Source organism: Serpula lacrymans (genome assembly GCF_000218685.1).
Source record: "Serpula lacrymans var. lacrymans S7.9 unplaced genomic scaffold SERLAscaffold_3, whole genome shotgun sequence".
NCBI classification, from domain to species: domain Eukaryota; kingdom Fungi; phylum Basidiomycota; class Agaricomycetes; order Boletales; family Serpulaceae; genus Serpula; species Serpula lacrymans.
The window spans coordinates 1,556,151-1,570,565 of record NW_006763292.1 but is presented as its reverse complement, the minus strand read 5'-3'; the positions used below and the strand labels follow the sequence as shown (position 1 = coordinate 1,570,565).

The window sequence follows — 14,415 nt, the reverse complement described above, 5'->3', positions numbered from 1 at the left end:
GCTATTCTAGCAAAGAATGTCTCCTCTGTGTTGGATGTCTCTCTGGGAACCTCAGGAGTATTAGGTTTCTCTACGGAGTTGTTGTGCTGCTCTTTTTGAGACTGTTCCTCATTTAGAGTCTTTTGATAATCTCAGTTTTTGTCTGCAGGATGAATCTGGTGACTGCTTTTGTGTACTCCTAGGACTTCAACAGGCATGACTGCTCTTTGTGGAATGTGTGCAGTGATGACACCGCAAAAATGTTCATGTAGGTAGCATCCATCCAATTGGACACAAAGAAAGTGCAGGATATTCTTCACTGTTAAACACCAATAAAAAGATATTTTAAGATTACCACTGTTTCAAACAAACTGTTGTAATCCCCCCTTCAACATCTTCTTGTTCAGATTTGCAAACAATATGTCAACAATGCAACCTGATTACAACTAGTACTCAGACACAACCAAGGATGAGGTGATTCTCAGGTGAAGTAGAGAAATCAACATGTAGCAGTATATGTAGAAGCGTACCAAAAATCAGGCAAGACCAAGCCGCCCAAAGAAAAAACAAACAAGTACAAAGAAGTCGGTCCTAAACAAAGGAATGCAATGGATCAAACCTGCACAGGGGGAAAATACTAATTTTTCCTCAGATAAAATTGTAATAAAGGTATGTGCAAAGACAAAATAGATACACACATTTTCTCAAGGTAAAATTGTAAAAAATATAAAATTATTGCTTGAATTTACTACTTTTATCTCATGATACAACCATGAGGAATATTTGACCTCAATTATCCTCATTCTCACAAGAAAATATTATGCATAGAATCAGATCAATCTGATTGTTCCCAAATTTTAGTTAGACTTATTTTGCTGAGAAAGTAGTGACAAAAAGGCAAGAAATTTCAGGCTTTATCTCTTTGTAACAATGTAGATCTTTTTCTCTTTTCTTCATAATTTTTCTCCATAATAAATTTTGAATTTTCAGTCAAAAAAAAAACAGTTCAAATCTCAATATAAAATAAAATGTAAGGAGATAAAACATGTCATATGCAGACTTCTTTGTTTGATGATGTTACACTCAGATTAATTTTAATTTTACCTTGCAAAAAAACTTTGAATTTTATCAGCTTGAGGATCCAGTAAACATTGCTACTACATTTCAAAAGCAATTGTATTTTTTCTGCTTTTTAAATACATATTATCTAAAATATTTTCTCAGTATTATGGCCTTCTCTTTTGTGTAAATATGGAGGTTATATATATAATGTTTCTTTTATTTTTAAAGATTTTTCACATATGAAAAAATGATACTATGAATAGCTTTTTTTTCCAGAAAAAATTCTGGAAAAATATGATTGCAACACTTGTCACTACTCTCAACTCATGATCGACTGTTGATTCCGGGCAATCATCAGTAGCATAGTTGAGTCAACAACCAACAATCAACATCAACAGGCAACAGTGTTACAATATGTTTACAGTTTTAATTGCATTTTTTCTACCATTATAATTTTCATTGTATATCTGATGTTCTTCACAATGTATATTACATTTTCTCAAAATGTATTTATCATATAATATTGCTGTGCAGGTAAGTAGACATTTAAGGTTGTATGAATGGTCTCAGATGCCCCTGACAGTAGTCTTTAAGTGGGCTGAGGTACCCTGAAGCTCCAGAACAGTCTCCAAGCAAGCTGAGGTGCTCTGAAGATCCACCAAGCACTTTTGTTTGGGTGTTGATGATTTCAGATGCAGATACTTTGATTTATTCTTTGAGCAACTTAAAGCATTGTGAAGCTGCATGAAGCACCTCTGATCTTATCTGTGTTATTCATTTGCAGAAAAAAACTTGTTTTGGTTTGACTGTACTGTGCAGTCACTGTAATATATAGTCTAAATCCCATCTGGTGTCCTGTAGTTTGACATATAGAGGAATACACAGGAGAATCCTATATCATGGAAGATGTGAGCCAGGCTAAGTTTCACAAAGAACTCAAAACCAATAGTGGTCTGTAAGCAAGCTGAGGTACTCTGAGGCTCTATAAGGTGCTTTTATAATGCAAATACTTTGAGTAAAAGTATTATGTTATTTTTTCTCCTTTGGGGATTGTAAAGCACCACAAAGCCATAAGAAACATCCCCAATTTAATCCTCAACCAAGCTAAGGAAGTGTAAAGATTTGTGAAGTATATTTACCCTCATATTCAAGCAAGCTGAGGGAGTTTCAAGATGTGTAAAGTGTCCTTGTGTTTATCTCTGTTCAAGCTGGGGCATAGTGAAGCTCTCTGAATTTCTATAAAAAAAAAGCCATTGCCTATTGCCTATTTGCTCGGCTACTGGGGTATGAAAACAAAATGCTTTATACTGCTTCTGCAACATTGAACATGGAAGGAACAAATGATGCAATGTGTGGCACTGGCACAATGGTGGTAGTGGTAAGCCTTAGAGTCTGGGTCATATCCAATCAGTATACATTCATACAAGCATTTAGGGATCTTAGGATTATGGTGGTCTTAGATGAGCACAAAAGCACAAGATCTGATTTCATACAAGTGTCAAATGTCAGGGCATTTCTCAAACCAATTTTCATACAGAGTATGGGGGGGATGTGTGAGAAAGTATACAGACGGAGAGGTAGTTTGCGGTACAGACAAATTCATCCCAGAGTGGTGGAGCATTGCAGGTATGACACATAGTGCAAGCCTTGTCATCAGGGTGTAAGTATTCAACACAATCACTATGAGTGGAAGTGTGAAGAGCCACTAGCTCCAGAAACAGAGCAAGGGTTGATGGGATAGAGAGAGCAAAAATCAGACAACAGTTGGAAATGTGCACAGAGGCACCAGTATCCAGAAAAATGGGAGCAAAGGCAGCATCAAGGACATTGTTAGCTAGAATATCAGTAGGCACAACTGCCAATGCAACATCAGGAGTGTCCCAGTTGATACTGGCAACAAGAGGTTCAGACACTGCAAGCCATTGTACTCAGCTAGGTCAGTAGTTGAGAGACTCACCATGGATAGGGCAAGTAAAGCAGTGTTAGGGGTACCAGCATTGCTAGTGTTCCTAGAACCAATATCAATGGGCGCAGAGCTGGGTTGGGAGATATTATTAATGATGAATACCATGCCAGACACTGCATCTACAAGGTAGGCTTTTCTGTTGCTGGCTTTTATCTCAGTTGGGGGCATCTGCAACTTCAAACTTAAATGCCTACTAACTTGCACAGTAATATTATATGATAAATACATAATTCTTTTTCTCAAAGTATTTGCATTATAAAAGCACCTTATAGAGCCTCAGAGTACCTCAGCTTGCTTACAGACCACTATTGGTTTTGAGTTCTTTGTGAAACTTAGCCTGGCTCACATCTTCCATGATATAGGATTCTCCTGTGTATTCCTCTATATGTCAAACTACAGGACACCAGATGGGATTTAGACTATATATTACAGTGACTGCACAGTACAGTCAAACCAAAACAAGTTTTTTTCTGCAAATGAATAACACAGATAAGATCAGAGGTGCTTCATGCAGCTTCACAATGCTTTAAGTTGCTCAAAGAATAAATCAAAGTATCTGCATCTGAAATCATCAACACCCAAACAAAAGTGCTTGGTGGATCTTCAGAGCACCTCAGCTTGCTTGGAGACTGTTCTGGAGCTTCAGGGTACCTCAGCCCACTTAAAGACTACTGTCAGGGGCATCTGAGACCATTCATACAACCTTAAATGTCTACTTACCTGCACAGCAATATTATATGATAAATACATTTTGAGAAAATGTAATATACATTGTGAAGAACATCAGATATACAATGAAAATTATAATGGTAGAAAAAATGCAATTAAAACTGTAAACATATTGTAACACTGTTGCCTGTTGATGTTGATTGTTGGTTGTTGACTCAACTATGCTACTGATGATTGCCCGGAATCAACAGTCGATCATGAGTTGAGAGTAGTGACAAGTGTTGCAATCATATTTTTCCAGAATTTTTTCTGGAAAAAAAAGCTATTCATAGTATCATTTTTTCATATGTGAAAAATCTTTAAAAATAAAAGAAACATTATATATATAACCTCCATATTTACACAAAAGAGAAGGCCATAATACTGAGAAAATATTTTAGATAATATGTATTTAAAAAGCAGAAAAAATACAATTGCTTTTGAAATGTAGTAGCAATGTTTACTGGATCCTCAAGCTGATAAAATTCAAAGTTTTTTTGCAAGGTAAAATTAAAATTAATCTGAGTGTAACATCATCAAACAAAGAAGTCTGCATATGACATGTTTTATCTCCTTACATTTTATTTTATATTGAGATTTGAACTGTTTTTTTTTTGACTGAAAATTCAAAATTTATTATGGAGAAAAATTATGAAGAAAAGAGAAAAAGATCTACATTGTTACAAAGAGATAAAGCCTGAAATTTCTTGCCTTTTTGTCACTACTTTCTCAGCAAAATAAGTCTAACTAAAATTTGGGAACAATCAGATTGATCTGATTCTATGCATAATATTTTCTTGTGAGAATGAGGATAATTGAGGTCAAATATTCCTCATGGTTGTATCATGAGATAAAAGTAGTAAATTCAAGCAATAATTTTATATTTTATTACGATTTTACCTTGAGAAAATGTGTGTATCTATTTTGTCTTTGCACATACCTTTATTACAATTTTATCTGAGGAAAAATTAGTATTTTCCCCCTGTGCTGGTCACTGCGGGACCAGGAAATTGTGTACTATCTGCACTCAAATGCACTCAAAGTTGCTTCCATGTAATTATCAAGGACTGAGAGATAAGAAATGGTATATATATGAACCTCTCACTTTAAAGATACCATAATATGCATAAACTTCATACTTTGAAAACAAATCTTCACGTCTTGAGTCATTTCTCTGACCCACAGAAATGAACAGTACCACCAGTGACTGCATGGCTCTCCTCGTTGTCCAAGTCATCATCGATGTCCATCAGGTCCTCATTGGTATATCCGGCCATCACAGGGATGGCAGTTGTATACCCACTGGGTCCTGCGCCATGAGTAGAGCCGGCTTGACCAGAAGTCATTATACCGACACCAATACCAAACTTCCGACCACCCATGTTCTCCCGACAGCTAGACCTGCTTCTGCTACTTGGGCTATCACGCTCATCATGTCGAATATGATTCCTTCGTCCACCTTCTCCTTCGTCGTCGGAGTCGGACAACTCTCCGTCATCCTGTCTTCGAGAATCTAGTAGCCGCAACGATCGCCGAATATCAATATCCTGCGATGTAAGATCTTCATCTCTATCGATATCATCCATAAAGTCATCCACAGGTATCCTCGGAATATCTGCAACAGAGTTAGGACTGGACAGTCAGTGTTATTCAGTTGGGGCGGGACTGACCTGTCAATTGAACACTTGGGGGTCCTCTCAGATGCCTCAAGTTATCCATAATGATGTTTTTGACCCGTTCCAGATATTCTGGTGTATTCAGATCCTCTGTGTTCGATGCTTTAACATCTAGTTCATAGTCTGGGCCAAAATATTCGTAATATTCGTTGATAGGTATCCCTACGGTCCAGGTTTAGAGCTTATCAATACGGAAAGAGGAATGGGCATACTAGGATCAAGTTCGACACCAGTGACCAGACCTGTTTCATAAGCCCATGCCCGACTGACATTCCGCATCGTGTAACCTCCACCTCCTAGCAACAATAGTGGCTTGTTGAACGACTTGATAAACTTCACACAATTGGCATGGCCTAGTACAATTAAATCGAATATTATTGTACAGCCGAAGAAGCCTACCTCGCATTGATAGATTTAGACAACCGAGTTTGTCTCCTGATAGCGAATCTGTGCCACTTTGCAAAACAATAACGGATGGTCTATACGAGTCTACTACTTGACCAATAATCTAGCCATATAGTTAGGGAGAGTATGGTTGATGGGGTTTCTTTCAGAGCTTACTGGCTCGAAAACATTTTTATAATTTTCATCGGAAACACCATCCCGAAAGGGAAAGTTGAGCGCATAATGTTTCCCTTTGCCAATGCCAATATCCTGCGTGGATTGTAGTGGAAAAATATTGTTCAACATAACCAAATAGACATACCCGTAGTTCCCCAGTACCTGGGAAATATTCTCCATATTTGTGAAAACTCACAGTCATTACACGATCAGTAGCATAGAATGCTTCTTCTACGCCATCCCCATGGTGAACGTCGATATCAACATAAAGTACTCTAGTATGGTATCTGGAGATACAATGGAATCAGCAGGAACCAGGTCATTAAAGTGCTCACCGTAGGAGCTCAAGGATGCCCAATACGATATCTGCAATTGGAGCGTCAGCGAAAATGGATGATATGAGAAAGGCCAGTTTAACCATTAACATAGCAGAAACCACTTGCTTCGCTTTTCTTAGCATGGTGAAGACCACCCGCCCAATTGACAGCGATATCACACTTATCCCGACTAAGGCGAGCTGCACCCTCTTGATCGACCTTACATGAGAATAAAAACTTAGAATAAAGCAATGATCCTCACCCATAGAACCACCAGCGGATATAGAACAGTAGTCAAATAATCCATCGAATACAGGACAGTCGTCACCGACATTATCTGAGGAAGATGTTGAGCGCGGGATCAGAGAATGGTAGGACATTCCCCAGCGAGGGAGCACTGACACTTGTGCTGTTCTTTGATATAAGAATTCATATTGCTGGGGGTGATGCGACTGAGGAATTCAACATATTCATCCGAGTGGAACTGTGTCATTTCCCGCTTTGTAGCAGGCTTCGCTCTCTACGATAAATAATATGATGTTAGGCCATTCACTCACAAGGATAGTATACTAACAAAAATTTCCATCTTTTTATAAAGGCCATAGTTCATAACGAGTGAGTGGCACATTCGTATTCTTGTCGGTTTCATTCTATACAGGCTCAGCGTAAAGGTATGATTAATCGAAGTAGGGTGGTACACCTACGGGTGTCCAGGACCATAATGAAATCCACCTATGTCTGAATCAAAGAAGTAGCACTGGAGACCAGCGTCGATTGACTGGGAAAATTTCTGAAAAATAAAAAAAGGTACACACCACTCGTTTCTTTTGTGTTTCTCCATCTAGAGGAACCATTTTTTCCGACATGTCTACAAATACTCTGGCTTTGATACTAGTTCGAATCAGAGGTTTTTGGCCGATTGTAAGTCTCCTACTTATAAGCAGAAACTTGAATCACCGAAGAAATGAAGAACTTCCGAGCGCGGTCGGGCGCTGGGCTCAAAGGAATCGGCGCTGATGATGCCGAATTTCTCATAGCGGTAATCTCGGATCCAGATAGTTGTCTCTTAGCAGTGCTTACTTAATACTGATTTTAAGACATTAAAAAATAAATAGCATCGCCCTCCGGGCACCCCTGGCACCTTTAATAGGCATGCAAAACTAAAAGTCACAAGGGCTCGAAGTAGTAGCACATTATATATAGCGCTCAGTCTTCTGCGAGTAACTGTACACATTGGACATGTAACTAAGCTTGCAGGTGGCCCCTGCAGCATGCGACATCACAAGTGGGGGAGCAAGGAACTTGAATTTATCATCACTCGAGCACCAGAGATCCAAGTGAGGTACAAACCCTTTTGGCCTTGCAAATGGCTGTCTCAATTTTCTCCACATCTTCTTGCTACCTTGTATAGCACATAATGTGTCAAGGAGGATTTGCAAAACTGAGGTATGGGTGGTAGGAGTCAACACAAAGAAGGGGGCAGGGCCAAGTTTGACAAATCTTTCAGGAACAAATATTGCTGAACCAAAAATTGTGCTGCACAGTCGTTCAAGGTAGAGGACGATAAACACAAAATAGTGTGAAATATGTCCGTTGAGAAAACTACGGAGGTTATCGGCCTTGCTAAACATTGTAAATTTATGATGGTCCACATCAACACGAGTAAACTTGTTGTCCAATTCAGGGTTGAGCCATTTCCTGATGACCTCTTGCTCCATGAATGTTGCTACCTTAAATTGGTAGGGCTGCTCCAGTAACGCACATATAGCTAGAATAATATAATAGAATGACTCGAGATCATGGTGAGCTGCATGCTGGATGGGCTCTCCAGGTTGAGTGTTCTGTATTTCTACAGCCATGAATGGCTCTGTACCCTGAGCAAAAAACAGAATCAGTCATTGCAGATGATAGCTTCAAGAAGCGTCAGCTTATCATGCGTTCAAGTATGTGGTTTCCATTATCCACTGCCCACCCCTGGCCTGCCAAGCCCTCAAAGGTCTCATGAGCAGTACCTAATGCAACCTCTATTTCCCATCCTAGAACATTATGGCTGCGTATTGAGGTGCTGGAAAAGGAGGTCTGGGCCTGTTGAATTATGTCTTGTTGCTGCACCACCTTTTTCAACATGGCGTCCAATATCTTGGCTTGGCAGTCGTGGTATGTAGGATTCGACTCTTCAGAAGCTTCGGAAGACGCCTCATCAAATATGTCCTCTGATTCTTTGACAGGTTCTTCATCTCACTGAGATTTCCCATCTTCTACCACTGGGATGATGACAGCAAAACCCCAGTCTCCAAGCAGTCCTCAATGAATGCCCTTATGAGGAGGCTTATGGCCTGGTTTGACCTGCAAGGGAGGCCAGTCCAAGTCTGCTTGGTCAACAATGAGTGAATTACTTGTAAAACCATCACAGTACAAGATCCTGACTGGAAAGGAATAGCTTGCAGAGGATAAATAGTGTTATTGGCAGGGCAGGTATAATGTTTAGTTAGTTGACTGACTTGTGATATGATCAATTGTAATGACTGGAAGCTCCTCCAAACAGTTGAAGTCCATGATAAGAGCACCAGCTGGAGTAGTGGTAGAACAGACGTGTGCTTAAAGCTGATATGGCTGACAGGGATCCGCCAGAGCTGCGTTCCTCTCCTTGACTTTGATCTCAATGGTATTGAGAGAATTGCAGATGTTGCATGTACAATTGTGCTGCGGGGGCGGCTGACCATCTATTCCCTCACTCCACTGCCTTGAAGCTTGGACCTTCTCCTCACTAATAAACCTAGGTATGCCTTTAACGCCTTTGGCCTCAAGTAAGTGCACAATTGTACCCTCCGTGAGTAGTCGGCAAACATCATGCCAGATGTCTTTGACAATGATATTGATGCCTTTAAAGCGGGAAATTTGAGGGGAAGTGAAATCAGCAAAAACAGGGACTTGAGCTCAATGGACTAGTGTGCCATGTCCATGAATGCTGTCTGAGATGAACAAGGTGCACTATATTTTGAGCTCACCAAGCACTGATGTCTTGACGTGGGTTGTGCTAGCTGTTGCATCATACCCCATACAAACATCTGTTGTTACGATACACAATTTTTGGACCTTTAAATTTCATCTGCAGTTTTCACACACTGTGCCATGTGGCACTTTCCATTTCGTTCAAACTCCACCTTCTCGCGCTGCACTGCCTTTCTTTATTTTTAGCTACAAAGTATCTCACATAGTGGAGCTGGTCACATGGGCTGTGCCCTATGACATCATCAGCCACTGCCCCCATCAACTGTATAGTACACATGTACAAACAACCTATAGTAGTATAAATAACCAATAGATCCAGGCGACTCCTCAGCGAATCCTCCTGTTGTTTACCCACAACTAACTTGGTCCTATTCTAAGGGTAACCACTCCCCCTCACTACCTTTATAGCTTTGTCTGAGTTGTGCGCCAGAGTAACAAACTCTTGGCTGTTACATCCGTGCTGTGAGTAAAGCCCAAAATGACATGTAAGAATAAAAGTGGCTGTTGGTGGAGATCAAGTTCAAATGTTATGATAGAACCACCTTGATCTATGCATAGAAGAGTAAATGATGCTCCACGTAAAGCAAAGCCCAAGATATGGAGCAGGCAATCTTTTGCAGCTCTGAGGAATGAAGCCCACCCCATTAGCTGAAAAAGCTGCTCATGGAGGGGGACCGAGTTCTTCTCCCTGTCCGTGAGTTCAGCTAATGCATGGACACTCCTCCAATTTGCTGGCAAAAGGGCTTTGGGGTTGGTGGGGTTATCAGAGCTAGCGCTTATCAAGACCAAGTTGGGTCGCCATCTGCCGCCACCACCCTCTACTGAATGTACTGAGTTGGTGGCAGTCCACCATTGCAAGGCAGCAGCTGTACCACTTGGTAACGCAGAGTCAACCTTCAAAACAATGTTGTTGAGAAATGTAGCACACTCCTCCTTGGCTCCTGGACTCCACAGTTTGGTAAAGTCCGGACAACCACTTGTTGTTGTCCAGGAAGAATCCTTGGAGCTGTAATAACCTTCGCTACACGGAAAAGCCAGCATGTTGTGTAGCATGGCTTCTGTCCCATATTGACCTGTAAAAATGTGAGATAAAGGGAAAATTACCAAAAGAAAATCCTCCAGTGCACAGTAGGCTTTCAGGGGTGCAGCCTCCTTCTTCAAAAGAGGGTCCATAAACCTATGGAAATATTGTTTTGGGCCCTTCATAACAAACCTGCTGAACTAGACAGTGAGGAGACAAAGGCCAGGTAGTTGGTGTGGAGCAGCAAAGTAAGATACGGCAAAAATACCTTTGGATGGGTGAAAGGCGTGGTGCAGCGGCAGCTATCAGAGTGGGTTTATAAGCCTATCCAGGTGCAATGTGATCAACAAAGGACTTACCAAAGTGTTAGGAGATATGGCAGTGATAGATGTGGACATAGTAGACATCTCTGGCATGAAGCTGTTTCAGAAAGACAAATGAGAATAGTATATCCAGCAGCAAGGTGAAGGAAAGATGCACCTGGTAATTTGCCATCCCTTCTTTATTTTCCTTTGCCATCTGCAGAGGGAGTTCCGTATTGCACTTGAAATAACTCAAAAAATCAGATATTACTTTTTCAGGACTTACCTGTCACAAATTGCAGCTGTAACAGGGAAGTGTGCAGGTGCTTGAGCTCATCCCATATTTGGATGTTGGCAGGACAATTGGCATCCATAGCGGGGTTTTGGCGGTATGTCCCAGAAATGAGATTATCCATATCCAACACCAAGGTATTGCTCCGTGTTCTTGATATGCATACTCACAACTTGGAGCTACTGCTTCATTTGCTCAACAACAGCCAAAACTTACCACCAAACCTCATCAATTTCCGCTCAAACCTGTCTGCACTGGTTGCCTATGGATCTTCAATGACTTCAACATCTTCAGCATCCTCTATGGGTCAAGGTGAGCAAGCTCACATTCCTATCCCTCAACAGGAGCTTTCCACCTGGGTGGCAAGTCAAAATATGACCTATCCTGGTGGCATAGAGAACTTGAATGCAACACACCTGTGGGATGGCCTCCTGCCCTGGCAGTCTCCATCAGCGAATTAGAACCCTGCTCTTCCTGCTTCCATAAATGCGCCCATTGATGTCTCCCTGCCTTATGCTTGCACATCCTTGCTGCCATCGCCTCTCATTGCCACTCCTTCACAACGATCCATGTCCAGCTTCTCACTGCCTCAGGGAGATATGGGATCACCACCTTCTCAGTAAGTTGTGCCAAAGAGGACTAGTAGTCAACACCATTTGGATGAGAGATGTCCAAGTGTCACAGCACCAGCAGTATCAACAGTGTCATCGCCATCAGCAACACGCCATAGCCTACAAAAAAAAGCAATGTTACCTTTGCAAAAATAGTGGGGGATCTAATGAACCGGCCAAGTCCAAACAGCCGTGTCTGAGGGGGGTGTCTCGTTTGCATTGTTGAGGAGAGATTGTGGTGGTGTTTGGAGAAGACGAGCCAATCCTTGGCTCAACTCTGGCGAGAATGTCAATGCTATCATCACAACTTTGGCGTCTGCGCACTGGGACTCGGACATCCATAACCCCAGTGTTTGGATTGATAGTGTAAAGTCAGCAATGTAGGGGAGTGAGTATCTGGATGAGAGCTTGGGTTCCGTAGTGCAGAGGGGTAGGGGTATTAATGGGAAGGACATTTGCCTCAACTTCCTGTTAATGATAAACTACATGCAGCTGATGACAAAATGTCAGAGGTGAGTCATTTTGATATCCGTTAGCATCTGATGAATTTAATCTAGTACACTACACTTTCTCTAGCATTAAACTCCGTACCTAACAGTCTCTCAACGGTATTTACAATACAGAAGTCTCACATCTCCCCACAAAGCCCAGCAAACAAACTTTTCAAGACTGGCATTTGATTGGCAGTAAATTTGCTGCAATCGCCGGAGGCGGGTCAGTCTATATACTGATTCTGGTGGCAGGACTTGGTCTCAGGGTGTCCATCTCCGGAATGGAGGGCACCCTGCCATGGGATTTGGCCAACCTTCTACAATCTCCCATCCCCGGTGAGTTTGACCTATCCTATGGCAAAGAATATTGTTTGGCTAATATTTCAGTCAGGAACCATGCAGCAATTTTACACTACACCAAAATGCTCAACATTGGGTGTCATGTTAAGATACTACCGTTGACGCCAGCCTTAACCCGCCTATCCCGCTCCATTAGCTTGGCTATGAGCTCCTTGCGCCAATGGCATTTTTCCTCCCTAGACCTTACAGCCCTCCTCTATCAGATTCACAAGACTATCTGGAATCTTCAGAAGATGATGGTGAAGATGGACATCCAACTGTTCAGCAAAAAGGCGCAGAAAAGGAGAAGATAGTCATACGCACCGCCTATGACCGATTACTGCCTCAAAATAAGCATTTTCAAGCATAGCATGATCATCAAGCCAACAATATCTGGATGGAGTGTGAACAAGAGCGTGCTGAGAAGGGCAACAGAGTTAATGACGTACATGATTTGCAATCACAGGTATGTAATTCATCTTTAGTATGATATAATACATATAATAGCTTATTTGTTGTCAGCTCCGCAAGCACTACAAAGAAGGAATGAAGATATCTGATGATACCTACATTTGTATCCCCATGGATGCTATTCCCAGGTATGTCTTTCACAAATTTCCAATAGCTGATTTCACACTTGTCTGAAGCTCCCTGGTGGATATTTGTAACTCTGATGAGACACTAATGGCATTCATCTGCACGAATCTTCCAGCAAAAATACAAAATTCTCTTACAGACAACCTACTAGCAGTGTTTGGGACCCCGGATCTATTGACAGAGAAGAACACCTGTGTCGATGCTGACTCTACCTTTCAAGCACTTCACTTGTCATGGTACAACCGCCACTGTACCAAGGTGGAGTTGTTTATTTATAATATGTTCCCTATTGCTGACGCTCCATAGGGTCATGAAGCTCCGTCTGATATATCTCCTTCTATGCTTGACAGAGTTGGCTGTGTACATACCAACCACAGCCAGATGATCCCATACATCTCCAAGGACATCAAAGACAACCAGAAAATATTTCAATCCGTCAAGGTCATCTTTGAATGGCTGTTCAACTGGATACATGGTATTATAAGTGGTTCTCAATATTTTCTCATAGGCATCTCATTGATGTATTAGATGCAAACCCACCTGCCTGAAGAGTGCCAGATGCTCGAGCAAATTGTGTCCATCTTACCAGAAAACCACAACTCCCCAGCCTCCCCCTTCCTCTCACTGGTCATCAATATCAACGTACAGACAAAGGCTCACCGTGACAGCAAGGACCAGGAGTTTTGCCTGGTTCTCCCCATTAGAACATTCAGGGGGGCAGCTCTTGTGATGGTTGAGACAGGCCTTATTATTGAGCTGAATCATGGGGACTTTGCAATTTTTAGGTCGTCTAATATCACTCATCTCAATCTTCATTATGAAGGTAAACGTGTATGAATAGTACTTCATACTGATAATGAACTTGTTTCATAGGCTGCTGATAGAAATGGCTGGCAGGAAAATGAAGCCATGAGGACCTTTGCATAAATACACCATTTTTCAGCAATCCTCAGAGGTATTGTCAGGAATTATTTGTATTCTGACCAGAATGCCTGCCCTAAACTCTGTGGGTAAATTTTCACTTCTCTGTTATACTTGATTCTCTGTTTACTTTCTCATAGGCTGGTCAACTTCAATGGCAGGCAAAAAAAATACAAAGGGTAAATCTAAAGCTAATGCCTCTAAGGGGCAAAGCAATGCGGTTACTTTAAGTGCTGAGGAGTACCAGCACCTCATGACTATGAATGCCAGGGTAAAATCTACCCAGGCAGCTCAGAAAGAGGCAATGGAAGCCAAATGCATAGGTAAGACATGTATTCTGGATTTATAAAGAATACACTCATCTCTCTGAGCAACAAGAAAGAAAGCAGCTAGTTTAAGGGATGAAGAAAAACAGGATCTTAATGATGTTGGCCCAGTTACACCACCAAACCCTCCTAGAAAAAAACAAGCCATTGACGATAATTCCGATGAGAAAGATTTTCAAGGGTCCTAACTCAAAAGCCACACATAGGTGAGGATGAAAGCAGGGATAATTATGA

At 41.4% G+C, this 14,415-nt stretch overlaps 3 protein-coding genes across 3 annotated transcripts; 1 reads left to right on the top strand and 2 right to left on the bottom strand.

Moving 5' to 3' along the window:
* Positions 1–4,738: 4,738 nt before the first annotated feature.
* SERLADRAFT_458766 (uncharacterized protein) lies at positions 4,739–7,235 on the bottom strand (the record flags this gene model as incomplete). Its single annotated transcript, XM_007314538.1, has 13 exons — positions 4,739–5,330; positions 5,386–5,553; positions 5,604–5,744; positions 5,791–5,899; positions 5,953–6,045; positions 6,098–6,239; positions 6,288–6,318; positions 6,371–6,478; positions 6,532–6,606; positions 6,672–6,789; positions 6,844–6,919; positions 6,974–7,026; positions 7,085–7,235. 13 exons carry the CDS (start codon positions 7,133–7,135, stop codon positions 4,882–4,884), a joined length of 1,614 nt encoding a protein of 537 aa, XP_007314600.1.
* Positions 7,236–7,462: 227 nt separating this feature from the next.
* SERLADRAFT_405948 (uncharacterized protein) lies at positions 7,463–11,433 on the bottom strand (the record flags this gene model as incomplete). The annotated part of the gene is made up of 11 exons (XM_007314537.1): positions 7,463–8,143; positions 8,235–8,488; positions 8,771–8,839; positions 8,888–9,151; positions 9,824–10,354; positions 10,495–10,570; positions 10,662–10,711; positions 10,891–11,048; positions 11,142–11,158; positions 11,223–11,251; positions 11,313–11,433. 11 exons carry the CDS (start codon positions 11,431–11,433, stop codon positions 7,463–7,465), a joined length of 2,250 nt encoding a protein of 749 aa, XP_007314599.1.
* A 577-nt stretch (positions 11,434–12,010) lies between these two features.
* SERLADRAFT_405947 (uncharacterized protein) lies at positions 12,011–14,369 on the top strand (the record flags this gene model as incomplete). The annotated part of the gene is made up of 12 exons (XM_007314536.1): positions 12,011–12,019; positions 12,106–12,221; positions 12,251–12,334; positions 12,539–12,650; positions 12,708–12,803; positions 12,860–12,936; positions 12,985–13,192; positions 13,241–13,375; positions 13,463–13,757; positions 13,878–13,940; positions 13,996–14,178; positions 14,227–14,369. 12 exons carry the CDS (start codon positions 12,011–12,013, stop codon positions 14,367–14,369), a joined length of 1,521 nt encoding a protein of 506 aa, XP_007314598.1.
* Between the last annotated feature and the right edge of the window lie 46 nt (positions 14,370–14,415).